At 45.3% G+C, this 27815-nt stretch overlaps 5 protein-coding genes across 5 annotated transcripts; 2 read left to right on the top strand and 3 right to left on the bottom strand.

The window, feature by feature from the left end:
• Positions 1-93: 93 nt before the first annotated feature.
• On the bottom strand, positions 94-4226 carry LOC132265860 (protein CASC3). Its single transcript, XM_059766645.1, has 6 exons — positions 4045-4226; positions 3244-3608; positions 1414-2758; positions 1134-1349; positions 666-1049; positions 94-207 (listed from the first exon to the last, which is right to left on the bottom strand). The coding sequence occupies exons 1-6, from the start codon at positions 4126-4128 to the stop codon at positions 103-105; spliced, it is 2499 nt and encodes an 832-aa protein (XP_059622628.1). The 5' UTR covers positions 4129-4226; the 3' UTR covers positions 94-102.
• Positions 4227-4271: 45 nt separating this feature from the next.
• LOC132265861 (protein crooked neck) lies at positions 4272-6612 on the top strand. The gene is made up of 3 exons (XM_059766647.1): positions 4272-4418; positions 4532-5521; positions 5600-6612. Exons 1-3 carry the CDS (start codon positions 4383-4385, stop codon positions 6560-6562), a joined length of 1989 nt encoding a protein of 662 aa, XP_059622630.1. The 5' UTR covers positions 4272-4382; the 3' UTR covers positions 6563-6612.
• Positions 6613-6747: 135 nt separating this feature from the next.
• LOC132265790 (pre-mRNA-splicing factor syf1 homolog) lies at positions 6748-9654 on the top strand. The gene is made up of 3 exons (XM_059766564.1): positions 6748-6873; positions 6959-8540; positions 8635-9654. The coding sequence occupies exons 1-3, from the start codon at positions 6835-6837 to the stop codon at positions 9588-9590; spliced, it is 2577 nt and encodes an 858-aa protein (XP_059622547.1). The 5' UTR covers positions 6748-6834; the 3' UTR covers positions 9591-9654.
• A 3714-nt stretch (positions 9655-13368) lies between these two features.
• LOC132255851 (odorant receptor 85b-like) lies at positions 13369-14577 on the bottom strand. The gene is made up of 4 exons (XM_059752022.1): positions 14282-14577; positions 14016-14221; positions 13482-13957; positions 13369-13419 (listed from the first exon to the last, which is right to left on the bottom strand). The coding sequence occupies exons 1-4, from the start codon at positions 14575-14577 to the stop codon at positions 13369-13371; spliced, it is 1029 nt and encodes a 342-aa protein (XP_059608005.1).
• Positions 14578-15562: 985 nt separating this feature from the next.
• LOC132266024 (protein unzipped) lies at positions 15563-27540 on the bottom strand. Its single transcript, XM_059766850.1, has 6 exons — positions 27454-27540; positions 26408-26586; positions 19776-20255; positions 19047-19517; positions 18823-18975; positions 15563-18495 (listed from the first exon to the last, which is right to left on the bottom strand). The coding sequence occupies exons 3-6, from the start codon at positions 20229-20231 to the stop codon at positions 18115-18117; spliced, it is 1461 nt and encodes a 486-aa protein (XP_059622833.1). The 5' UTR covers positions 20232-20255; positions 26408-26586; positions 27454-27540; the 3' UTR covers positions 15563-18114.
• Positions 27541-27815: the final 275 nt, after the last annotated feature.

The raw sequence follows: 27815 nt of genomic DNA, 5'->3' as shown, positions 1-27815 counted from the left end.
AAGATCTCCATAAACTGTGAGACCGGCGGATTCGGTTCTTTAAGAAAAATACAGTGTATAGTAGCTTTTCTATTTATAAATGTCCTCTCTCTCGGCGATAAGTTAGTTGTCCTCCTGGCCAGGATCACTCGCGGGACTCTCCTCTGTCCGCTGACTCTTGGCCGACACTTCGGCCACCAGTTGCTGGTCAGAAGCGACGGAGAGATTCTGCAAAGGAACGTGTGAGGATCAGTTGGCATTTGTGGTCTGTGAACACTGGTCAACAAAGCGTGTGCGATACTTGCGATGCAGGTGAGAAAATCATGCAGAAATGCCAGAAATTCAATGCCCTCTTCAAAGTCAACTGTGATAATGTGCTAGAAAAGCAGATTTATGCACATTCGAAAAGGTGCGAATTTATTTACAAGCGATGAATAAAACAGTGCTAATCAGTGCGGAAAGAGTATTAATCACTTCAAGACACACCACAAATCACATCCTCATATTGAGAAATGTATGTATTTCCTACATATTTCAAAAAGGGGTAATTCAGAGATCTTCCCCACTACAATCCTCATCAAATATATTGATGAAATAACGGCAAGGAAGAACAAAAAAGGAAAGTGAAGAGTAAATGAGCGCTAAAAGCGTGCCAAAGCGAACATGAGCAAGTCAAGATCAAGTACCTTTAGGCCCTCTTCCGCCAGCTCCACGCCGCCGGACTCCGCCTTGGACACCACTGGCGAGACTGGCGGCGGCGAGGACGAGGGCTTCAGCGACGGCGGCTCGTACGGCGTTCGCCTGGTGAACATGTTGTCGAGAATGTGATCGATATTCTCCACGTTGCTCTTCCCCTCGTCACTCCCCAGCTCGCTGTCCCCCCTGTCCATCTGCATCATTTGACTCGACGGCAGCCGGCCGCGCCCCTTGCCGCTGCGCTCTGGCGGCGCCAGGATCGGGATGGCATTCGTGGGGCGCCGCTGCGCCACGACCGCCCGCGGTTGCTGTTGACTCTGCGGCGCATAGTACGTAATCCCGCCCTGGCTCTGATGCGGGATGCTGGGCGTTGTCTGCAAGAGAGAGCATCACAGTGTCAATCCAATGAAAATCTCACGTTACTGCGAAATTCAGCACATCACGCTCGCCACACTCACCATTGAGTTGTAGTTCGGGTAGTTCGGATACGTCGGGAACTGAGCCGGTGTGGGTCCCATGTTCGGCGGTGGTACGTAGTTCAGGATCTGCTGAGGATTTGTCGATTGCGGTGGCGGCGCTATGAATGCCGGAGTCGTCTGCGCCGGCGGCACGAAGGCTGGCGTTGTGTTGTTAGCTGCAAACTGTGGTTGATATGCCTGACCAGGGATTGAAGCCTGAAAGCAATCACACAAGAGTTTAGCAAAATGTCTCACTGAGCTTCGCATTCAAGATACTCACGTGGTTCTTCGCCGCGGCTTGAGGTGTCGCGCGATGGGCCGGAAGCGGCGGCTGGCGGATGAAGTCCGGCGGGTAGAAGTTGGTGGACTGCGGCAGCGGCGGCTGCTGGGCCGTCTGCAGTGGCTGCTGTGTCGGCGATTGGGAATGGTGCGACTTGGGCTGGCGCAACTTCATCTTCGGCGACTCGCCCATCTCGTGAGTGTCCGACAGACCGGCCGGAGGCTGCTTCTGCAGCGGCGGTGACACCTTCAGCCTCTCCTGCTGCTCACGCTCAGACGACGCCACCATCTGGCCAGGGACTTGAGCATTTGTGGACATCACAGCACGTTGGCGCAGCGAAGAATACCGCTTGGGCGTCTGGCGCATGTTATCACTGTTGATGCCCATCGGCGCGAGATTGTTCGACGCGGCGGCGCCGGAGTGATTCCTCTGATGCTGCATCGCCTTCACCGAGTCGCCGCCGTAGTTGAGCGGCAAGTCGCGCGGCAGCATCACGCCCTGCTGACCCAACTGCGCACGATGGACGCCGTGCTGGCCATCCGCCCCCATCTGGCCGTGCATGTAGTTGGGCATGAACTCCGCGAACTCGTTCCCGTTGATGCCGTGCATCGGCTGCTGGTGCAGCTGGCGCCCTTTGTAGTCACCGCCGCGCTCATCCGCGTGATCCAAGTGCGTCTCGGCGCCGCCCTCCTGCACTGGCACGTTGTTGTTGCGCGTAATGATGAAGGAATCCGCCCGATTGTGCTCCACGCCGGAAGCTGCGTTGGCATTCTGCTGTCGCAGGCGATTCTGATTCTTGAACTCAATGCTCGACTTCACGCGGAATCCGGAAGAGAGATTTTTTGGCTTCAGCTGGTTATTATCGTGCGACGATCGCGCGTAACCCTCATCGTAGTGCGCCTGACTCTTGCCACTGTAGTGCTCGTGTTCATCACTCCCCATCTTCCTGTCGCCGCCGCGGCGACGCGCTCTTCCCGCCGGATTCTCGTCAATCTCCGGGAACTCCTCCTTGTTGTTCAGCGCAATCCGACGCGTCGAGGCCTTGCTGTAGGCATTCTCGTCCTCCCACTTCCGCGTGTACTTGCTCGGCCCGCGGCCGTAGCGCCTTCGCCTTCTCGCCCGCGGCGGACTCTCCTCATTGCGAATATCATAGCCATACGCGCTCACCAGCTCCGCCTTGGACTTGGGCGCCTGCTCGCTCTCGTCATAGCGATCGTGCGACCACCTGTCGCCCGACGATTGCCACTTCTTCGTGGACTTGGCCGCCGCCGGCGCCGGAGTGCTGAAAGACACCTTCTTCTCGCTCCCTTCGCCCTCAATCTCCGCCTCGGCGGTCTCGCCATCGCTGAAATGCACACAAAACACCGTCAGAAAGTGTAATTTATGCAATGTTTTCAAATTCTTTTCACCACACTATCATTTCTTCATTATCACACCACAGCTTCATTTCTACCATTCACAGGGCGAATGCATAGTAATTGATTTCATTACGCAAAATTGCGCACGTTCCACCACATTCTTCCTCCTCTTTTTTCTTTGCCATGAAACATTCTAGCAGAAATGTAATCCATTCAAGAGATTGTATATTTTCATTTTCATGACACGCCGAATTGCAATTATAAAATAAAATGAATAGAAAATATTTTGCCAGCGCGCTTAAAGAAGGAGAGATTGAAAAGGAAGCCAACATTCAAGGGAAAAGTGCTCCAATCTCCCCTAAACGAGCTGTTTAAGTGGCCTCTTTCGAAATCCCTGCTGACAATAGCATTTCTCAGCGATAAGACAGCCGCGGAGAAGCTGAAACTGAGTCTAGAGATGACAGAAACTTACGCATTCTCCGCCGTTCTGTCGTCGTGCTCGTAAAAAGTGCCCCTTTTTGGTATGTACTGCGGATTGCTTCTGTCCTCGTCATCGTCCACCTGCCGCTTGGCCTCCAAGATCTGGCTCTGCGTCATCTCGGGGTTCTCCTCGTCCTCCTCGCCGGACTCCATGCTGGATACGTCCTCCTCCTCCTCCTCCTCATCGTCCTCCTCGTCGTCCGGCGCGTCGTCGTCGTCATTCTCCTCATCGTCGCTGATCTCAATCACCTCAGCCTTCTGGCTCACCTTCTCGATGCCCGTCTCCGAAGTCGTGCTGTCGCTGGCTGTGTTGTACTCAGAGTCGTGCTGGCAGGACTCGGCGCAAGTCTCCTGCTCCTGCAAAGGAAAGAGGACATCCGTGAGAGGGACAGAGAGAGAGAGAGACGAGTGGCCGCTCGTGGGCGTCGCGGTGACCCAGAAACAGGCGGTGTAGAAAGTGGTGGTTAGAAAGTGTGATCGCGCAAGAGAGTGATCGGCGGATTCTCGAGAAAAACAGCCCATCAACCGGGCCGGAACACATCCTCCGGGAGCCACCTAAAGTCCGGACAGCCGCTCTAATTAACTCCAATGCCTCTCCACACGCCGCAATTTCTCACGCGTGGCTTTGGATCATTGGCCACAAGACAGTTTCTCGCCATTCGCAGCGAAAATGCCTGCGTTGGCCTGCGTGAAGTGAGAAATTGCAGTGAACCAGAGCCAAATGTCGTGACCAATTTTTCTCGGGCCTTCTCCACGATGGGGCTTCGCGAGGCACATAAAGGCGTCCACTTACGGTCAAATCCTCAGCATATTCCGCCGATCCGGCATCCCGTGCAGCAGAAGACTCTACCGAGACGGACTTTGCGACACTTTCCATCCTTCAGTTGAGTCTTTTCACGCGAAAAACTTCACACACAGCTTTTTCCTCTTGTAAATGCTACGAAACAAAATGTCACTTCGCGGAACGGAAAATGAAGGACTAGATGACAAGTCAGGGTGGGACTAGAGCGCCATCGCAGTGAAGTGAGTGGAAGTACTAAACGTCGTCAGTGGAGTGACGTTTCTTGAGTTTCCCTGGTGTTTTTCTTCAGTTTTAGGCGCTTTTCTCGGTCAAATTGCATCGCCAGCGAGATGGATAAGTTCCAGAAGATGCCGAAGATCGCGAAGGTGAGTGAATATTGAGTGTTCCTACTGAGAATCGCCTGCAATTCGTGTTATATTTACCATTTAACCTCCAAACGTTTGTGTTTTCCTCTGGGAAAATAATGCCCACTCCGCAGGTGAAGAACAAAGCCCCCGCAGAGGTGCAGATCACGGCGGAACAGCTGCTGCGGGAGGCGAAGGAGCGCGACCTGGAGATTCTGCCGCCGCCGCCGAAGCAGAAGATCTCAGATCCCACAGAGCTGAAGGACTATCAGCAGAGGAAGAGGAAGTTCTTCGAGGACAACCTGAGGAAGAATCGCATGGTGGTGAGCAACTGGATCAAGTATGCGCAGTGGGAGGAGAGCCAGAAGGAGATCCAGCGCGCGCGCTCAATCTGGGAGCGGGCGATCGACAATGATCACATGAACATCACCATTTGGCTGAAGTACGCCGAGATGGAGATGAAGAATCGGCAGGTGAACCATGCGAGAAATCTCTGGAATCGCGCCGTGACCATTCTGCCGCGCGTGAATCAGTTCTGGTACAAGTATCTGTACATGGAGGAGATGCTGGAGAACATCGAGGGCGCGCGGCATGTGTTCGAGCGCTGGATGGAGTGGCAGCCGGAGGAGCAGGCGTGGCTCACGTACATCAAGTTCGAGTTGCGCTATAAGGAGACGGAGAAGGCGCGCGGCGTGTTCGAGCGCTTCGTGATTGTACATCCGGAGGTGAAGAACTGGATCAAGTTTGCCGGCTTCGAGGAGAACAACGGCTTCATCACGAACGCACGCAAGGTGTTCGAGAGGGCTGTGGAGTTCTTCGGCACGGAGCACATGAACGAGAAGCTGCTGCTGGCGTTCGCGCGCTTCGAGGAGAATCGCAAGGAGCACGCGAGGGCGCGCGCGATCTACAAATACGCGCTGGACAGCCTGCCGCAGAGTGCGTGCAAGGAGATCTATCGCGCCTACACGATTCACGAGAAGAAGTTCGGTGACCGCGTGGACATAGAGAACGCCATCATCTCGAAGCGGAAGCTGCAGTACGAGCAGGAACTGAGCGAGAATCCCACCAACTACGATATCTGGTTCGACTACATCCGCCTGCTGGAGAACAACGAGGACGAGAAGGTAAAGAGAATAAGGAAAAATCACTGGCAAAGAGACGAGTGAGTTCGTGAGTGTGATTTTTTTTTATTCTATTTGCAGACAATCCGGGAGACTTACGAGAGAGCCATCGCCAACATTCCGCCCACGCAAGAGAAGAGCTTCTGGCGGCGCTACATCTATCTCTGGATCAACTACGCTCTGTACGAGGAGATGAAGGCGCACGACGAGGAGCGGACCAGAGAGATCTACACGACGTGCCTTCAGGTGATTCCGCACAAGAAGTTCACCTTCAGCAAGATGTGGATTCTCTACGCGCAGTTCGAGATCCGCTGCAAGAACCTCAAGACGGCCAGGAAGTTCCTCGGCATGGCCATCGGCATGTGTCCCAGGGACAAGATCTTCCGCCAGTACATCGAGCTGGAGATCCAGCTGCGCGACTTCGATCGGTGTCGCATGATTTATCAGAAATTCCTCGAGAACAGCCCGGAGAACTGCACGACGTGGATCAAGTTCGCCGAACTGGAGACTCTGCTAGGCGATTTTGAGCGTGTGCGCGCCATCTTCGAGCTGGCGCTCCAGCAGCCGCGACTGGACATGCCGGAGTTGCTGTGGAAGGCGTACATTGACTTTGAGATCACGCAGGGCGAGGAGGAGGCTGTGAAGACGCTGTACGAGCGTCTCCTGGAGAAAACCGTTCACTTCAAGGTGTGGATTTCGTATGCCAAGTTCCTCATCAAGATCGGTAATGATCCCGGGAACGTGAGAAAGATCTTCGACAGGGCCAACTCATCGCTCAGGAGTGCGGCTGACAATGACTCCAGAGTTCTGCTGCTGGAAGCGTGGCGGGACTTTGAGAAGGAACACGGCTCGGAAGAGTCTCAAGCGAGTATCATGGAGAAGATGCCGCGCTGCGTGAAGGTGAGGCAGAAGATCGTCTCCGAGGCGGGCCATGAGAGATGGCAGGAAGCCTTCAACTACATATTCCCCGAGGACGACAACTACCGGCCCAACAGCAAACTCCTGTCGGCGGCGAAGAGTTGGAAGAAGAACAAAGACAGCTAATAAGTACTCTTCAATTGTGTGAGGAATAAATATATTTGCGAGAGAAATAGTTTTTGTCGTTTTTGTCAGGAAAAATCTGGATTTTTATTTAAAACGAGCGCCAAAACGAAGTTTGCCCAGTTTGCGGCGAAAAAATTGCCAATGTCAGTTTGACATTTCTCGGACGGCGAAAAATATCCCAAAACATTGATGGCGGTGTTGTGTGTTTACATCTGTGGAAAAACGTTTTTATAGTACTTTCAACGAGTTTAAGCAGTACTTACCATTGCAAAATGACTCAAATCGACTCTTTAAATATCGAGTTAGATGTTGTGAGTATAGATTGCTGCGAAACTTGTAGTTTTATTGGTATTTCAGTGAGTTTTCATACATAACCTTCTACCTGTTGGCTTTCAGGACGAGGAAGACGTTCCTTTCGAGGAGGAAATCCTGCGGAATGCGTACTCCGTGAAGCACTGGCTGCGGTACATCGATCACAAGAAGAAAGCGCCCCAATATGGGGTGAATATTGTGTACGAGAGAGCGCTGAAGGAGTTGCCGGGATCGTACAAGATCTGGTACAACTATCTGAAGACGCGCCGGAAGCAGATGAAGGGAAAGTGCATCACGGACCTTATGTTCGAGGAGGTGAACAATGCCTTCGAGCGATCTCTCGTGTTTATGCACAAAATGCCGAGAATCTGGATGGATTACTGCTCTTTCATGACGATGCAGTGCAAAATCACGCGCACGAGACAAATCTTCGACAGAGCTCTGCGGGCGCTGCCCATAACGCAACACCACCGCATCTGGCCGCTGTATCTGGACTTCCTGCAGAGCTTCCACATTCCCGAGACGGCGCTTCGGGTGTACAGGCGCTATCTGAAGCTGTTCCCGGAAAATGCCGAGGAGTACATTGAGTATCTCACGAGTGTGGACAGACTGGACGAGGCGGCGCAGCAATTGGCGAGTGTGGTGGATCAGGAGCACTTCGTGTCGAAGCACGGCAAGTCCAATCATCAGCTGTGGAATGAACTGTGCGAGCTCATAAGCAAGAATCCGGACAAGGTGCATTCGCTGAATGTGGACGCCATCATTCGGGGCGGCTTGAGACGGTACACCGATCAGCTGGGGCATCTGTGGAACTCCCTGGCGGACTACTACGTGCGCAGTGGGTTGTTCGAGCGCGCCAGGGACATCTACGAGGAGGCCATCCAGACTGTGACCACTGTGAGGGACTTCTCTCAAGTCTTCGACGCCTACGCGCAGTTCGAGGAGCTCAATCTCAAGAAGTGGATGGACAAGGTGTCCGGAAGCTCAACTGGCGACGAGGACACGGATGTCAACATCGAGATTCGCTTCGCACGCTTTGAGTACCTCATGGAGAGGCGTCTGCTGCTGCTGAACAGCGTCCTGCTGCGCCAGAATCCGCACAACGTGCCCGAGTGGCACAAGCGCGTGAAGCTGTTCGAGGGGAAGCCCGCGGAGATCATCAAGACGTTCACGGAGGCCGTGCAGACGGTCCAGCCACGACTCGCCGTGGGCAAAATCCACACGCTCTGGGTGGAGTTTGCCAAGTTCTACGAGGCCAACGGACAGCTGCAGGACGCGCGCGTGGTGATGGAGAAGGCCACGCAGGTGGACTACGTGAAGGTGGACGATCTGGCGTCGGTGTGGTGCGAATGGGCGGAGATGGAGATCCGCCAGGAGAACTTCAGCGATGCCCTGGGCATCATGCATCGCGCCACGGCGATGCCGAAGAAGAGGGCGGCGTATTACGATGAGAAGGAGCCCGTGCAGATGCGTGTGTACAAATCCCTGAAAGTCTGGTCGATGTACGCCGACCTGGAGGAGTCCTTCGGCACGTACAAGTCCTGCAAGGCGGTGTACGACAGGATCATCGATCTGCGCATCTGCACACCGCAAATCATCATCAACTTCGGCATGTTCCTGGAGGAGCACAACTACTTCGAAGAGGCCTTCAGGGCGTATGAGAAAGGTAAGAAGCGGATTGAGGTTGATCACTCAATTAGACTCTTTTCGCAGTTCAATTAATCACGATGCTTGACTTTCTCTCTTCTCTGCCTTTGCAGGAATTGCTCTGTTCAAGTGGCCGTACGTGTATGACATCTGGAACACGTACTTGACCAAGTTCCTGCAGCGCTACGACGGGAGCAAGCTGGAGCGCGCGCGGGATTTGTTCGAGCAATGCCTGGAGTTCTGTCCGCCGGAGTATGCCAAGTGCTTCTATCTGCTGTACGCGAAGCTGGAGGAGGAGCACGGCCTGGCCAGGAATGCCATGGCGGTGTATGAGCGCGGCACGGGCGGCGTGGAGGCCGGCGAGCAGGCGGCGATGTTCAACATCTACATCAAGAAGGCGGCGGAGATCTACGGGCTGCCCAGGACGAGGCAGATCTACGAGAAGGCCATCGAGATGCTGCCGGAGGAGAGTGCGCGCGAGATGTGCATGCGATTCGCGGAGATGGAGACGAAGCTGGGCGAGGTGGACAGGGCGCGCGCCATCTACGCCCACTGCAGCCAGATGTGCGATCCCAGGGTCACGGTGGACTTCTGGGGCGCGTGGAAGGAGTTCGAGGTGCGCCATGGGAATGAGGACACGATGCGGGAGATGCTGCGCATCCGGCGATCCGTGCAGGCCACGTACAACACGCAGGTGAACATGATGGCCGCGCAGATGACGAGCTCGAGTGTGGCGGGCGGCACGGTGGCGGACCTGGCGCCGGGCGCGAAGGATGGGATGCGCATGCTGGAGGCGAAGGCCATTGAGATGAATGCTGAGGGGGCGAAAAGCAACGGAATGCAGCCACCTGTCGCCAGCAATATCATGTTCGTGCGCGGGGAGACGCAAGGGTTGCCCGGGCAGGGCGAGAAGGTGGTCAATCCGGATGAGATAGACATTGGGGAGGAGAGCGAGGGGGAGGAGGAGGAGGACGAGGAGGAGGAGGCGAATATTCCCATTCAGCAGAAATCCATTCCGGCCAAAGTGTTCGGCGGACTGCGGAAGGACGACGAGGAGGAGGACAATTGATTGCACACGGAGTGAATTCAATAAAAATGATTTTCTAGAAGGTTTAACATTGCCAATTGATGACTGCTTTTCTCTCTCCTTTCATCTCGCCACTCGATTGTCAATTCAAGATAATAATTAATTCAATTCATGTGGATTTTCCTCAAGCAATTATTTACTTTTTAGCATTGTGTGCAATATTTGAAAATGAAGTGAGCTTTTGTGAAGATAAAGTGAGTAGAAATTCATTGAAACGATTGAAATTGATCCCAATTGTTGGCGTTCTGGAGGATTTCTTGTGGAAAAGTTTTTCTACTTTAGCATCAATTGAATTTCACTGCATAATATGCTTCTCTAGCCAATTATTTACATATATAAGAGAAGAAAATAGCTCGTAAGAGCTGAGCTTGAGAGCTTTGAGAAGAAAGAGAGAAGCACAAGAGCTGCCGCTGTAAACAAATCATAAATTAAGCGGTGAGATTTATGCAAATTGCTTTGACAACCTGAGCAATTCTTGCGGAGCACAAAAGGTTCAACCATTTGAGATTAGTGTCGACGCAACATGCAAACACCAACTGTGGCCAACCTTGACACACTGATCTTGACTCTCGCGCCGAATTGACACAATGAACTTCATGAAGTGGATTACCGTCAATTTTCGGACTTACTTCCTTTTTCAATTTCCAAATTAGTCTAATGGAACACGCGCAGAATTCCATTCGTCGCCATGGCGCAACAATGGAACTGCGAAAGAGTGGTTTGGAGTGAAGATAAGGAATGCGGAGATCCTGGGCGAGAGATTCACTCTGACAATGTGAGTTTGCTTGACCCAAAAAATGCGCATCGCCTCACCGAGTGAGATGATCTAATTGGAAAAGCGTGATTTGGGTAAACACACTGAGAGTCTTCAGGGGTTTTTTCATTCATTTTCCTCTCTTGTTGCGCGCAAGTGATCTTAAAACAAATATTAATAATTTCATTCTTACGCAATCAAGTGCAATTTACAATTGTACTTGTTAAACTGGACAGAATAAATTCTATGATTGCGGATTGAGAACGTCGGATATTTATTATTTCCGGCTCATTTGCTCTCCACTGGCCGCTCATCATACCAATTTATAGAGTCAGATCACTTGATGATGATCTTTCTCTCTGCCATTCGGCCAATCCGCTGCTCTATTGCACGCTCCGACATTGTGTTGAACAGCCAGAAAGATACACTTTTGGCGACCTCTATTTGCCTTTCTAATGAGGCCATTCCCTTTGAACAGTGAACAACTTCCCCAGAAAAATTCCACAGGCCAGAAAATGTCCCCCAATAGATCATCTTTTCCCCCTTTTTTCTCTTTTCTCTTTGCACAAAGCGAGAAACACACGCAGTTTTCATGTATGCATAATTATCCAACAAATCATTAGCATGCTCATGAGGCCAAGAATGATTTATGATTCCAAGTGATCCTGATTATAATCTGCGTCTAAAGTGAAGATGTGCCTCGAATGCTAGAGAATTCTCGCATGATTGCGCCCCAGTTTCGCATTGGCGCGCAGAACTTTATAATGAACTTTGCACATCATATATGAGAATTTGCACGCCAAATTCCTCCCCCACGCAAACCATGTGCTCTTCTGGCCCATTTTGCCGACGATGGCAGACTCTCGTGTCCTAGACCTACATCATTTAATAGAACTTCCTGCCTCGCAATTCATCACTTTCTCGTCGCAGCGGCATTTCTGCACGGAGGAAAGCACACAATGCGCGAGAGAGAGATGAGATTTTCATTCCATGCTGGAAAATGACCTCATTCTCCACTCTTTTATATCCAGCATTATATGATTAAACCTCCTGTTCTGCTTGCTGTTCTGGTGGAAGGAATGAGAGAAGAAAGTCGTGAAAGGAAAAGTATACTTTCTCAATTTGCTCTGCTGTTACATTTCAGAAAGTTAATTTACATCATATTGACGCATATATTCTAATAAAGCTTATGGAAATAAATTACTCAATATCTGATAAACAATAGCTAATATCTTTACGATAAATACTTAATTGCAAAACGCTTTAGGGGAATGTGTGTAGGGTAGTGGTGCACTTTGTGGACAGTTTACACTTTTAACTGAAAGATAGATTTTTTCTTTAATTCAGACTTTATCACTTTACTAATAATCTGAGCGAAATCGGTAAAAATCTGTAAATCACTTCCTGACACTTCCACTATTCGTCTGCAGAATCTTCAACACATTTCGGAACGCATTAAAAAGGCATTTTCAATTACTTGAATTGTCTCACTAATTTAATGGAATAAGTAGCGCTATCGTAACCATAAGAGGCGTCAGTGCCCTAAATTGAGTATTCAATTAAAGTGGCAATTAAGAGAGGCAAATTAAGCAGGTAAATTCGGTTCGATAGAGCACTCAAGTGATTAATAGTCCGGCATTTCGCGTCAATCAGAGCCGAAACATGGCCGGAAGAGCATTCTAATTCGGCCAACGATGGAACTCTTTCACGCCAGTTCGCAATTCAATTTTCATTGCGGAGCGACTTCTCGGAAAAGTCTCATGATAATTTCATAGACATATCGATTGAGTGTGGCGTCTCGTGGTCGCTTCAGTCCATATCCTCATAAGTTCATCTCCACTCCGTTCCCATATTGGACATCGCGATAAAGTACACACATCTTTTTCTCCAGCAACATTCTCAGTGGCATTCTTCGCCAACATGCTCATTGAGATATCTAATCTGGTGCGAGACTTGATGAAATAATTCCATCAACTTGAGGAATTATTCTGTCTCTGCGGCGTGACAAGACCGCAGAGCTTCTCTATCAAAGTGTTCGAATAAAATTTATGCTTGTTTTGCGCGCATTGAATGCCGCGGCAGATTGACATAAAGGACACGACCATCGCGCGCGCGAGGATTATCACGATGACTTGCGTGCATATTTCAATCATTTTCCTCTGATTTATGCAAATTCCCTTCAGCGCCATTTGCATATTTCATAGCTTTAGAGAGCAAACTTTTTCCGACGCATCGCGAGATTATTATGCAAAAACATGCATTTCACCACTGCACATTATCTGCATCGATGCGGGGCGCTCAAAGTTTGTCACCTCGTTGGCGCAGGACAACATAATCTCACACTCTTTGCAAATATTATCACAGAGTTTTTAATAAAGTCTCCATCTCTCGACAAAGTGACACCGCAGAGTTATTAAATTGCGCTCTCGATGTTGTAAAATCTACAGATTATGAGCTGACTCACGTTCGGGGTTTTGTTTACATTGTGGAAAATGGTCGATGATTCAATTGCGTGGCTGGTGGAAAAAAGTCAGTTGAGAGGTCAGATGCTATCGGGAGAAATGAGTCAAATTGTTATTAAAAAAGTTTAGAGGTTGCAGAGTTCACGAGTGATATGTTTTCTCTGTCTCGGTGTTTTTTTTTCGCTTCACATCAGAGATTTATTAACGGCGAATTACTTCATGCGTAAAAGAGACGGTTTGAAAGTACTTTGAAAATGGACAAAATTGTCTCTCGAAAACATGTGATATTTTCTAGTCTAGTAAGCAAATTACAGGGTTAAAAATTTGTAGAAGATAGTCGGTTTTTATTGTTCTCTATCGCTTTCCTTTGGGAACACAGGGAAACATGTAGAAAAGTTCACAGTTTTTTTACGCTCAAACTCTTTATTGAACACATGAACAAACAATATTAGATATTTTACACAGTGTGCAGTATTCATGCTCAGAAAGTGCATAAAAATTGTAACAAGGATGAAAGAAAGGGAAAAACATGGAAATTTTGATTTTACGCCAGCGTAATTATGATGGCACAGTAGGAAATTGCCATTTTAACAATCTGCAAGTGTTAGAGGAAATTCTTATTAATTTTCTCCACTTGTCAGCAACACTTCTGCTCACCTGAATAAACGTGTACATATTGATGTCAAACATTCCGCCAGCCTTGAGTCCGTACGGCGCCTCGGACATTCGCATCATCATGAGGATGGCTTTCTGATTGCTCAGGCTCATGTCGTACCACTTCGTGAGATAGAGTTGTGTGAAAATCACCTGAGTTTTCGAGAAAATCACTTCCCCGAAGGCGCACAGGAGGAAGAGTTGGGAAATCACGCAGAGCTGAAAGAGATAAAACACCATTTCCATGGGCTGCGTGCGTGCGGACGTGAACAAAACCAGGAACATGAAGGTGCTCGTGAAGAGTTGAATCAGAGATATGAGATACATGATCTCATTGAGAGTGGAGAGCATCTTTATGATCTCCGAGTGCTTCTTGTAGATCACGATGAGGATATTCGGACACTGATTCGCCTTGTCTTTGTCATCCAACAGTCTAATCAGATCATTGATAGTGTCAACGGCTTTCATGATGTGAATTCCTGTAGGGGAAATCCAGTGATGAACCACGATTTTCCCACCTTTGACTGCGCATCTAACCTGCAATTATTGTTGTAGAATCTCCAACTCCGCTCAAGATTCCTGCCAAGAGTGTGTAAGGAAATTCGACTGAGTAGTAAATCAGTTTCGCGCTTGGATGATCGTAGGATATGAAGGGAATAATGATGACTGCATGCAATCCTTGTCGCAATATGACAGTCGCCATGTAGCCCAGCGGAGCCATTCCGAACACTCCAATGTACATCCTGAAAACAGAAAAGCCTTCAAGCCTCACTGAAGTTGGCAAAAGCGCGGTTTTTTCTCACAAAATAATCATTCTAGATTGCTTGAAGGCTGCATGAAGATTTCTTTCGACTATTTCTCTCATCAAACCTTGCACTTTGACTTCAGTGTACTGACTCTTCATCCACGCGATGAGCTTCATGTAGTGCTCGTGCAAGTAGGTCGAAATGTAGGATTTTATCAGCATCTGGACAATTCCAACGGCCGTCATGAAGTACAAAAGTGTGAGGAAAACCTCACCTTTGCTCCAATCCATGCTCAACTCCGTGAATCCAAAGTAAACAGTCGAAATGAACCACAAATGCAGATACACAGCCATGCTTATCACTACGAATTTAATCAATTTGCTCTCCGAATAAATTGCGTACGTCATCCAAGTCACGCAAAAGTTGAGGATGAATCTTAGACTCTTATATTTCCTCTCCAAGCTTGTCATTTCTGCACTTGAGTATCCGAAAACTGCCCTAGAAATGCCCTTATTAAGCCAAGAAAGCTCTTTTATTTAGCTGATAGTGAAGGTTAAATTCTTTTTTGAATTATTCAGTCAAATTTCCACACAATTGAGTGAAGAAATGTTAATTTGTGTTCAATTATAGGAGTGATGAAGATCCAGAAAACTGCTTCAATCTCTTGAGTGATAAGTGGAGTTTAAATAGTAATAAAGAATATAGTCAGATGAATAGAAAGGTATCTTTAATTACCTCCTTAATAGCTCTCAATGACACGCGACGAGGTGTTGATTGGTAATCATTGTTTATTTAATAGAAAGTTGATAAAAGATTTAAAGTGTTGGTATTTAAAATGCTGCTTTAAGAAACTGAAAACACCAATTAAATAGAAGATGATTATGTCCAGACCAATCTAGATTAGAAGTTCGACGAAAGAAGACGTGTTGAAAAAATTGTTAAAGAGATTCTTGACTATCATTAACGATGCCACAAGACAGGGATTCGTCTAATGTCCTGCATAAAATGATGTAAGTGAATTTTATGCAGTCCTTCAATTGTCATTCATCGCCCAGAATATGATTTGTTGCTCCAAAAAAGCCACCAATTTGTCCATCTGCATTCTGAGTGTCTCTCTTGGCACTTAATTAAAATATTGCGATAGGGCGACGAGCTGGAAATGTTTTATATCACAAGTGACAAAAATATCGTTCGCACTTCATCAGACACAGACGAGCCATTGTGCCAACAAATTGACCTTAATATGGGCGGGAATGTGGGGAAAGATGACGGAAAATCTCTGTTGGTGTATCCAAGAAGGAGAGAGATAAGGAGGCCACGATTGAGACAACTGATGGCATGTTTTATAATTTATCTCTTTTAATATATTTCTGCATCTTGGGTTTTTCATCTTGACATTGAAATATATTTACAATTATCATATTATTTGTTACAAAATCATTATAAAGTGGAAAGAATTTCTGTATTTTTTCTGTTTTCAAAAACAACAAAAAAAGAAAAGGAGAAATGTGTTGTGAGGAAATTTTACACCCTTTTTTTCTACACACACTACACTTTATGCTGTTGAAAGAATTTACTTATTCAATTATGATTTTGAGGAGGGTAAAAGTAGGGCTTGAAAAATTCCTTATAAAAATAAATTTCTCCTTTTTTCTCATCCACTAAAATCTCTCTTACAAATATCCTCTTCTTCATCTGTCTTCACATTATCCGAAATTAAGATCATTCACATATCGAATCAATGAATAGCAAATTTAAGAGTCATAATATTGTTGCATTCAATATTTACATGATTCCTATAGCAATATTAACTTTGCAGAATATTTACAAACAATTTCTTCACTTGAGACGCACAAGACTTTATGATCCATCGTTGCAAGCACATTTAATTCTCCCGCCACTACAATTCCCGCATTTATTTTGCATATTCACTTAATTACTTCTTTCTCCAAAGGCAATTCTTCACATCGCTCACACTGCTGAGTACATATTTTCCATCGTTCTGAAAGCAAATGTATGTTCCACGCTATCCATATTGAATATGCATATATGACTTTTGGTGTCTTTATAGGTTTTCAGGCTGTATAACACTGTGTGTACAAAATATAGTGGCATTATTAATTATTACAATACAAGTGAGTATAAGACGGTTATTGATTTAGAACGGAAACCGATCTATTTTTGCTCTCAAAGAAACATTATTCACTAAGATATGCTGCCATTTGATAACACAATTTGCAGCCCCTCCGGATTCATTTTGGATGTTTCTTTTATGCCCTCTGCTATTATGTCTAATCTACTAAGAAGCTCTTAAAATGTCAATGTTCATCGCAAAAGAAGTAAGTATTAAGCTCTTGCCAAATTCAATCATTTTGCGACACAATTGAAAGTGAAATTTAATGCTCTTTGATTTATCTTCTTGCCCTCATGATTAAAAATTTGCCATTCTGTGACACACTTTCTATAAATATAATTTCCTCTGATTCCCTCTTTTTTTCTTCTTTACTTCTTCATCTACGGAAAAATTTGTAAAAGTGATGTTCTTCTACAAGCACAGCTCTCGGTTTCTCACAATGTTTCTTTCTTTCTCAAATACTTTTGTTGTTGTCACTACATTTTTGCTCTACTTTGTACTAGTTTGTCCAGAAGTTTTTCATCATCTCACAATTGCATCCAATAAAATCCTTCTCTCTCTCTCTCCATCTCGCTCTTCTGTCACTGTCGACTAACAAAAATATCTCTTGGACTTTTATCTCTACACCCATTTTATCTAAGGGTAGTCATTAAATTTGATTTGCATTCATTTTCGATGACTTACACTAAATGGAAATTAAATGTTTGGAAAAATTAAATCCTACAATTTAAATTACTTTTATTATCAAATTCAGAGACTCCACGGAATGTCTTTCGGCGCATTTTTCAATGAATAAATTTAAATACTAAATCGCGTTGATGGGCGAAAAATGTGTGAGATGAGCGTGAGGTTTTTTTTGGGAGGAAAAGAAACTGACTTCCTCTCGGCGGTGCGAGAGAAAGTTGCTGAGATAACGTGAAGAAATGCTGTCATGTTGGATAACACACACACAAGGCGATATTCTAAGGGGGTCTTCATTATTTGTCTGTAAATTAATATAGCAAGAATAATAGATGGGCTCGACCCTCCTAATTGTTTTCTTTGCTCCACAGTTTGTCTTGAGAAACCCCAATAATATGGAATGCTTACGACAGAGGCTAATAAATACACTCTATATTCCCATGTTAATTTATCAATTTCTCCACTTCATTGCATTAATTTCCGAAAATTTTCTCACCAAAGCGCCGATTTTTTTCTTCCAATTTCAAAATGCACATTAATCAAACTCCAAACAGGCTCATTTGATCAGGCTGTTTAATTCAAATAAATAATTTGTCAGTTATTTATATTCTTTTTGTACCAAAGAAATTTATGAGAGAATTGCGGCAAATTCCCCCTTTAAAAATTCATCAATATACATATTTTACAATCACTATACATACTAATTCTATTTATCCTTATACGCCTAACTATGAATGCTTCAATGGTATAGTATTTGCAAACGTACGCAGAGATTCATTTTGGTTTTATTCTTAATATTTAGGTACCATGCACAAGATTATAATGCACAAAATCAATGAATCGCGCTCCTTAACTTTCTAAGTTGATAAAATAAGAAGCAATTTAGAAAATCAAATATAATAATGATACAATTGGGAAATTCAGACCAATATTTCTCGATGTATTCATATTGTGGAATTAGGGAAAGCGCCAAATTGGAAAAGGGGGTCGGTAAAATTCGATAATCCTAACGTAAAAGGCTGAGTAGAGTTTTGTGTGTGTTTGAGAGTAATTTAGCTGCGCATCGGCTTGAGGATTAATCGTCAGAGAGTGTTAGAGCCACAATCAGCAGTGGCAGGAGTACAATCACAGTCGCTTCGGAATCTACCTGGCTTGTGCTTGAGGTGCTCTGTCGTCCTCGCGTGCTGTCCTCGATCTTGCTCATCTGCAGCACTTCGCTCTGAGCGTCGCGACTCTCGTCCGCGGCGGCGATCTCGTTATCCAGCTCATCGGCGCCGAGCCGCGGCACGATCTTGGCGGATGTTGTCGTGGCTTCTGGCGTGGTCGTGGTGGTTGTGGAGGGCGTAGTGGTGGTGGTAGTTGTGGTCGTCGTAGTTGTGGGGACGAGAGTTTGATTGTGGATCCAGTAAACAGGACTAAATTCGACCTTAACATCCTGCATCTCAGCCTTTTGCAGCTGCAAGGTAAGAAAATAGGCGGTATAAATAAAAAAAAACTGCCTTTTCTTCAACGTCAAAATTCGCCCCATTCTCCCCTATCATTTTTACTGTTTTTTTTTCCCATAAAAAACACATAGCATTTCTTTCAAGTGTCTCTTTGGTGCAACAACAACCCCTTTGGATATTGTGAGAAATTGCGAGGGCGACGAAAGGCAGTCTGGCGCATACATTGAATCCTCCTCTTCTAATTTATATTCACATCAGCGAAACAGCATAAGAATGCTTCTGCACACTCTCGGAAGTGCATGCATGGGAAGGAGCAGGAAATATTCATGAGCACTTACCACTGCCCTAATTGTTCGAGACACTGCATTGTCGTTATCTGCATAATACGCCACGAGGGTGGCTGTGTAGGGCCCCTCGATTTTCGTGTAATTTCCCCGCACTGTCACGTTCAGGGCTGTTCCGGGCATTAAAATCGTGCTCACTGTTTTCGTCTGCAAGACAAGCCGCAGTGTGTGATTAGGGCGGGTCAATAAATAAGGGATGAGCTATAAATTCTTCCCACCTCGATTACTTTCTCGGTGACTTTCAGGCCCCAGTTAATCTCGCTGGGGAACTTTCCGGTCTCGTAGACCGACGTCTCCAGTCCTCTGGCCACGCCGTCGTGTGTGCCCCAGTACTCCACGCGATCATAGTCGTACGTGATGACTGTCTCCACGAGGTTCGACATGGCCTCCAGGTTGGCCAGGACAGTTGAGGCGAGCTCCGTGGTGTTCCTCTTCACCTGCTTCCGCCACTTGTCCATCTTGATCTGGCGCAGCTCGTAGCGCACCGGTTCCGTCTCCACGAGGATCTCACCGTCACTGTACTCCACCTCGTGATCCCCTTGAGCCACAAACACCTTCCCGAGGCGCTCCTTCGGATCGAAACGGCCCAGATCGAAGTCAGGACCCATGATCACATGATGATGCTCATGTCCATCTCCCGCCTCCATGTGGGCTTTCGATCGATGGCGAGCCACGTACGGATCCTCAGTCTGAAACACGCATGCAAATAAGATGTAAAGAAGCCCAATGGGATACCATTTCTTCCGACCGCACGCTCAAAATCGCAAGACTTCCCATTCCCAGCCACTGAGGAAGTGTCCAATTGAGGCCATAAATTCGATAACTCATCGCGATGCTGCGTTGAATCACGCTCCAATGAGTTCTCCCCGAGGCCTGACTCACAAATCTCGCGATTCATCTCGCGCTGCGGCGTTTTAGGCAATAAATATAAACCACAAGAGACTTACGTGTCCGCCGGTGGCACTGACAGCTCCCGGAGGCGTTCCGCTGCTGTACTTGCTCCACGGCCGCCACGTGAGCTTTCCGCCGTGGCCCTTGTTCACGAGGATGTCGAAGGCGTGGTGTGTCTTCACGGTCGTGGCCTGAGACACCGTGCACACGATTCTGTCCTGGTGCTTGATTGTGTGTCCGCTGGTGTACAGGCCGTCGATGAGCGCGCGACAGACGTAGATGGGATACGACTCGTCCTCTCGCACGTACGTGCCGCCCTTCACGGCGAACTCAATCTGTCGCGCATCGCCCGTGAAGGACTCCCACACCAGCGTGCTGGACGTCACGAGTTGACTCACATGGCCGCTGATGAACTTGAATGTCAGCACGCTCTTGGTCGTGGCGAGGGTGGGCAACATAAGGGTGGCAATCACCACTCCCAGTATCCACACTGCGCACATGAGCCCTCTCATCCTTTATGAAGAGCCTGAAGAGCTCTGGAAAGAGAAACAGGATATTCATTAGCGAACACTTACCCTTTATTCTGTCCCTAAACAAATCCCTTGACGCACTTTCGAGTTGAACATTTTATGATGAATCGAAATGTAACAGAGACGATTGGAAACTAATCCAGAGACAAGAATTGTCATAAAATCTGAGATTTGGGGACGCATTTGTGCAAAGATGTGATCTTGAAGGTTTTATTGAAGCCGTCAATAAAACCTCAGAGGTTTCAGAGGCTGGAAACTGCAAAGTCTGATTGTACTAAATTATCTCTTGTGAGAGCAAAAACTGCGTGAAAATATTGAAATCACATTGAGATGTTGAAATTCACTGGCAACACTCAATCTTCATACTAATGAGTAAGCTTCCACGCAGTGTCCGTGCAATTGAGAGGTTTGGAGATCCCACTTTGGCAAGAGTGCGTGCTTGGGGCAGGTCCTGAGACACGCCCTGCTCTCGTCACGTCATTATTCAGCTCAAATTGGCTCATATTATCGTTAGTTTCTCGGATGTCAGCCCAAAAGCGAGTGGATCCCAGCGTGAATCATTGCCAGTGTCGATTTGGGCGGCATCCTGAGGTGTCCATCGAGAGGCTTTAGTGTACATTATAATCTGTCCAAACTCTTTCCTGCCAGCTTAATCGGTTGATTAATTATTCAAGAGGGTCTCTAATGGCTGCCATGGTTGATCCGAGACATTTTAATGGAATATTTTTGGGTTGGGTGGCCTAAAAGAAGTAATTCGGGGATAGTTTCAGTCAAGCGCCTCAAGACAGACACAAGATGCTCAATTCGAGGGAAATTGACTCAAGTCGAGGTCAGCGGATTCGATGATTGTTTCAGCAAGAATATTTGCAGAATCATCTAAAATAATATTATTCTCCCATTTCCTTCTAATTGACGAGATGCTAACTCGAGAAGTGTCGAGAGTCTTTGGCGCAATGTGACTTACATAATTCTCCAAATAGGAGAGTCTATTGAAAACATACTTCATTTCTATCATAAATGCTTCTCCGCTCATATTATTCACGCTCTTAATTATACGTGTGCGATTTGCTGCAATGAAAATATGCGTGAAGTAATCAATGTTAAGTGATTCAACAAGATGATTAAAGCTCAAACATGCCGATAAACTCGCTTTAAATTCAATTTGTCTCACTGCAATCGAGTTTAGCATTGGCAAAGTGTCTCTTATGCGGAATTATTGTCCCGATATTTCTGCAATTGTTATGATTCACGCGCTGCTTTGTTGCGGAATATGTCTTGGACGAGAGCCATCTGGAAGTTGCAACACTTCATTAATCACATCCGAGACTAAATTGACTTTTCAGGCATGAAAAAATTTCATAATTCCTCCCATGGAACACCTTCTCTCTCTCACTCTCCCATGAAAGTGGCACAATGTCGTGTTGGTCAGGAAGTAAAGATTTTTTTTTCTTAAGAACATTTAACCGCGACGAGGAATTTGAAAATGAAGAACATGCACGTAATCTGGCCGAAAGTCACACACAATAAGGAAATTTATAACTCATTCATTCTATGTAAGCTCATTAACAAGTGACGATTCTCTCTTTTTCATATGCTTTTAATTGCGATCTGCATATTATTATTCAATTCATGCAATGATGTAAAAAAAAGAGACAAGAACCTCAGCCATGAAGACTTAACGTGATTATCTTGTCAGTTTGTCATTAAAGAGCCATTTATCACGGGATATTTTCTTTTCACTCCGTTCTTAAAAAGCGAGAGGAGCTGTTGATCCTCACTTGCATATGAATGCAATCCAGAAGCTCAAGATGAATTTATGTAATAATAATGAGGAAGTATTGTAGTTTATGTGTCCAAACTGGTTGTAGGATAATTGGTGTCAATTTAAAAATTAAACCCATTTCATAACATCCAGCGCCACTTCCGGATGCTCATGATCGTCTGCAGATCACTTTCCATTCTTCCCCATGGAGAAAAGCGCACGAAGAGCAAGAGAGAAGTTAAACTAGTTGATACAAGATCACATGCGACGCAATTTAAATGCGACACTTCAGGTGAAGTGCAAAAGTTTTGATACAATCTTGCTGCGACTTCTTGGCAAAGTCTTATATAACATGAAACGTTTGATTTCTTGAACTCTCTTATCCGAACTCTACTTAACTTTTGCGCTCACTCGTAATCAATTTGTGAGGCTTCATCATTGCTGAGCTTGCTGAGTGATGAATTGAGCCACGAGCGCTGCAGCTTTACATAACTTTTCCCGCGTGACTGGCATCAAAGGTGTGTTTGTGTTAATGATTTCAATTTCCAGAAGGCAGTAGCAGAGCGTCTTCCAGAATTCGCATCACCTCCATAATGCTCAAAGAGCATCCATTCTTGAATAGTCATAAGAATTGTGAGTGTATGATTTTTTTCTCTCTCCTCTGACTTCGTGCATTGTTTAAACCGGTTCTCATGGAGGTGTTTCATTTTCCTCTATCCCTCTTCCACCACGTCTTCGCCATGGCCGGAGTACATTCTCGCCACCAGAGATCTCAATTTTAAACGCTAGTGAGTACCTAATTCCACCCATTCTTATTGTCTGGAGAGTTGAACTCAGGGCAGAACATGCGAGCGGAGGAACGAAGCCGCGAGCATAGATACAGTTAGATCTTTACAGTCTGCCTTTTTTTCCAAGCAGCCGCGCAGCATTTTACAACACATATGAAATATGCTGGAGAACGATGACCTAAACTCGATGGCATCACCGCATTTCACCATTCTGTCACCGGCAGTTGAGGGCACTTGGGGAATCGATCAAACAAGCTGCGTGGAAATTACCGAGTAAAACAAACAGACGCGTCAATATTTGGACATCACTCTTCGTCCAGATGTCATCTGCAAAAAAGGTGATTTCGCCACACACACAATCGGAAACGGACGCGCATGCAAATTGCGTCTGGTGTGACCAACTAGAACAATCCTCTGACTCCTCATTTCCGCTGATGACTTGGGAAAGAAACACAGTCGGAATACAGCGACGATATTTTAAGTAAGGACAGTTCAAGAGGCAGATATTATGGTTGGAAGTGGTGAACAGCTTTAAAGTACGTATTAGTAATTGAAAGTGATGAAATATTTAGAATATTTGCATTGCAAAAGTTTCTGTTTGAACAAATTGCGGCATTTTATAAGTCAGTTTGATTAGAAATGTCAATTTTACTGCTTTTCTAGGTTATGTGATTGATTTGAAAAGAATTTGTGGCGTTCAAAAAACCCTCAAAATCATCAAATTTGTGTTTAAGTTTGACACAGTTGAGCATTTGTGCTGTAAAAACTTCAAATTGATTTAATTTCGGAAGTCAAAAACAGCTTTAAGGTCAAACATAACCTTAAAAATATTGTTTTATTGCAGAAAATGTCTTTTTGCTTAATTATTTCCATGGTTTGTATTTTATTATTCAGTAGAAATTCTCTTTTCAGGTTTAAAAAGGATTTGAATTAGTCCAAAGAGGTTCAAAAACAATGCGCTGATCTCAGTAGCAAGAATTCAACTCAAGTGTCTTATTTAAAATGTCGTCACTGTAGCTATTATAAATTTATTGGACTTTCCAGGAAGAAGACATCATTTACAGTTTGTATTTTTTCTTCTTCCCTAGCGCCAAAAAGTGCTTTGTTTACACTTTTCGGTTCTCTGAACTCATGACGCTTCTGCAGATCAAAATTGCCACTCTTCGGCAACGAGGCAAAAATTCAATTAATATCCGAGTTTATGGGATTATTTGCATATTATACTGAGAGTCACAGTTACAGTTTTAAATATTTCAATTATTCATGCCAACTCTTTGCGCATTCAACAGTTTGCCGATGGATGGGATTTCGTGATAAAGTCAATTGCAATTTGAAATGGGAAAATCTTAAGGGAATTACAAGATGTGAAACAAGAAATGGGAGGAAAGACTGCTCTTGACTTGGCCAATTGGCTAATGAATGGGCAAGAGCATCAAGATAAAGGCGCTCTTTGAGCATTTCTCACACCAAACTTAAGAACATGGCAGATGAGAGATAAGATAAATGCGCGACACTCTTCATGCTATTAAATTCTTCAAATGCAGTGGGAAGAATTTAAACTGGAACTGATTTTTAACTCGCTTTCGAATCTGTTTAAATAAGAATGTCGAATAAATTAACCCATTACGAGCAAAAGTGTTTTTTTTTTCCTGAGAAAATCAACACATTTTGAGTGTGAGCTTCACCCAATTTTCAATAATGTCTGTATTGAATTACAAGAAAAGTATCGAATTTCCCAGTATTTTGTCCAAATTAGCTATTGAATTTCACACAATTTAAGCGCCAATTCCACTGGTGAGTGAAAACTTCAATGGTGCTTCTCGCAATTTTCTAATTATCACTTCTTCATGATCTCCACACATTTGCTGTTCCTCAAGTCAATTCGAGAGACAATAAAACAATTCATTTTAATTGACATCTAATTGAAAGTCCGCCGCGTTGTGGGAGAAAATGAGCCATGAGGCGATGTTATTCAAATTTTGGCCAAGTAATGAGGCCATCGCGAGAAATAATTCCACTCTTGTTCTCTATCGAACAGCTGGCGGCTTTTCTCGTTTCTCAGCGAATCCAGTTCTTTTTTTTCTCTCTCACTCTCCTACTTCTCCGCTCTTTCGGCATGTCTTCCTAATCTATAAAATATTGAGATTTTAATTATTGTTTGGTGTCCGCGCGCGCAATGTACAAAAACCCCATCGAAGCCCACCAACAAATCGACCTTGATTGCTGTTTTAGAATTTTTCCTACACGCAGAGAGCTTCGCGGTGCTTTTTTGGAGGGTTCGCGCGAGAATGAGCAAAAGTTTTATAATGAGAAGAACCTAATTATAGATTGTGTCTTGGATATTGCGAAGGTCGCGATTATACAACACCATTGTCGACACTTTTCTTCCTCCTTTTTCCATCTCGTGCGCGCGCGATGTCGAGAAACCCATTTTGGCGTATCTCTCTCTCTCAGTCGAAAAGTCTCGACCACCTGCAGAAAGTGTGACATTTACATACAATGGGAAACATATGAGTTGATATGAATGAAAGAAAAAATATGTTTCCAACGGAAGAGCAAAAAAAAACGTGTTCAACACCTTTTCAATAAATTCTGATGATTAGCATTATTTCGAACATGATCCACGGGTCGCCAGGATCACTTTTTTTCGGACATAAGCGGCGAACCCGAAAATGCCACGACAAACTATCGCCGCAAGGTCAGCCGAAAAAAGATGCGTGCAGAAGATATTGTATTCATCTGCTCGTTATATAAACAAATATACACACAGTTGATTTGGCCATTTATGGCGGATGACGCCATAAATGTTAATTTATTAGATGCGAAAATACCCTAAACGGCAACTGTATGCAACGGAAATGCTGTCACTTCATTATTTTGCGCTGAATAATTGCACTCCATAAATTGTACTTTTATATTAAATCCATCTCATTGGCAAGCGGAGTGTCGCATTAAAAATCAATAAAGACTCCCGCAACTGTCATATCATGTTGCAGAAATTGAATTCTCGTTAAAATCCCATAAACAGGACCCTTGAATGGCATCTCAAACACACCAAACACACCAACAACAGTCTATCAGAGGCGTTATCATGAAATGTGAGCAGAGGAAAAAGTGAAATAAAATCTATTTCTAGGTCAAATAAAATTCCTTTTGCAGAAATTCACGGTCGTTTGATGGGATTTTTTTTTCGTAAAAGCTCTCCATCCAACTCATTTCCATAGAGTCAGAGGAGGGGTGGGAAAATCAATAGCAGATCATGTATGCGATGGTATGACTGGTGGAAACATGAAACTGCAATAAAGTATTTCAATAATCGCGCATTTGGAGTTGACAGAGACTTTCTGATAAATCACGGTGGTATTTTAGAGTAATTTCAGCAATTTGTGTCGCTTGCACGCTGTTCTCGCGGAAAAGCGCGAGGGGAGAGCAACTTGGCGTTTAAATACCCACAAAACCAGGCTGTACATTTAAAACATCTCTCTCAGGGAAGCACTTGGAGAATTCTTTTAGTGCTACTTTGCAACCTCTGACACACGCATATCTCGGCGCAGTTTAATTAAATGTCACTCACAATTCACATTTTACTGCTGAAATGCATAACTTACACTGTTTGTGTGTGCTTTTTTACTATCCTCCAAAACGACTGGCAAAAAATTCCCTCGACTGCAACTCAGCTTCGCACTTGCAATTAACCACTTATTACAGTTCTATTATTCCAGCATACGCAACACCAATAATTCCACTTGGAGATCACGTTTGAATATTTCGCTGGCACAGATTAAATCTACATGGAGAAAAAGCACTGCATAAGTTGGATTTATTCCACTGTGACAATCGATAATGCTCGGCTTGGTGGTGAAGTATGCTCTAAAAACTTCTATGATTTGTATGTAGAGCATCAAGGTCATGAGGCTGAGATCCAGGCTGGGATGCGCGTCCCATTTACAGAGATGTGAAATGGGATGAAAAGATAGTCACATGACTAGAGCACAATTGATTGGAATTGAGACAGAGCGAGAGAGAGAGAGAGAGTGGAGAATGCTGTGGTTCATTTGTGGATTAAAGAGAGGGAATGCGAATTGCAAAGGGCGAAATTGTATGCAATCGGTCGATTGGAATTCAGTGGGTAGAAATTAACGAAAAGATTTTGGGGGGAGAAGAAGCAGTAACATTTCCTGCCAAGTTTTCCTTTTCGACGTCATATCGATTTTTCCTATGCGTTTGTGCGCGTCTCACACATCAGGAAAAACTACCCCCGGAAAACTGGCATGCCCTCGAATGTTTATATATCCCGCACTTTTCACCCGGTCGTCCCCGCCAAAAGAGAGACACGCCATTTCGAGAGAGGCGCGATAAAGTGGCGAACAGGTCAATAAAGTGCCTTTTAATCTAAGCATAAACCCCGTGACGAGCCTTCAAACACTCCGCGATGTGCTCCCAGTGAATCTCCTTCGGACAGGGTGTTTGGTTTTTCGGGCAACATGACGTCATCGTCGAAAATCACACAAGCATAAAATAAACAAGAATAGCAGGGAGAGAAATAGTCCAGATATTGAATTGCACTTGGCCAGAGCGGGTTTATTTTCATGTCACCAGAAGCACAGAGTGAGAGTGTGCAGGATGATGTAATGGAAAGAATAGCGACAATTACTCTTGGTATAAAACACTTCTAAAATACAGATTCTCCGGCGCACGAAACGAAACGCGACCAAGCCTCTCAACAGTCGTCAACTAACTGACTCGCTGAGAGAAATTTGTGGTCGATACTCCGCTGGAGAGGCTCACAACAGCTTATGCTGGTCACAGACCACTGTGAGTCATACCCATGACGCGCATGGGTTAAATTCGCAAGCATTTGTGCGCTTCGGAGCTTTCAGCACTTTCCTGTGGAAATTGTTAATGCGATTCAGATGCATTTTTTGCGATGTTGAAGGAAATTCAATGAAATTCTGTTAATAGACCTGATAATGAATCTACACTGCCTGTCTGCATCTTTAAACTATAGCTTTACAC

The sequence above is a fragment of the Phlebotomus argentipes genome, unplaced genomic scaffold (genome assembly GCF_947086385.1).
Source record: "Phlebotomus argentipes unplaced genomic scaffold, Phlebotomus argentipes genome assembly contig_5, whole genome shotgun sequence".
In the NCBI taxonomy this organism is placed as follows: Eukaryota; Metazoa; Arthropoda; class Insecta; order Diptera; family Psychodidae; genus Phlebotomus; species Phlebotomus argentipes.
The sequence above is the reverse complement of the archived record's forward strand: the minus strand, read 5'-3'. Positions and strand labels throughout refer to the sequence as shown.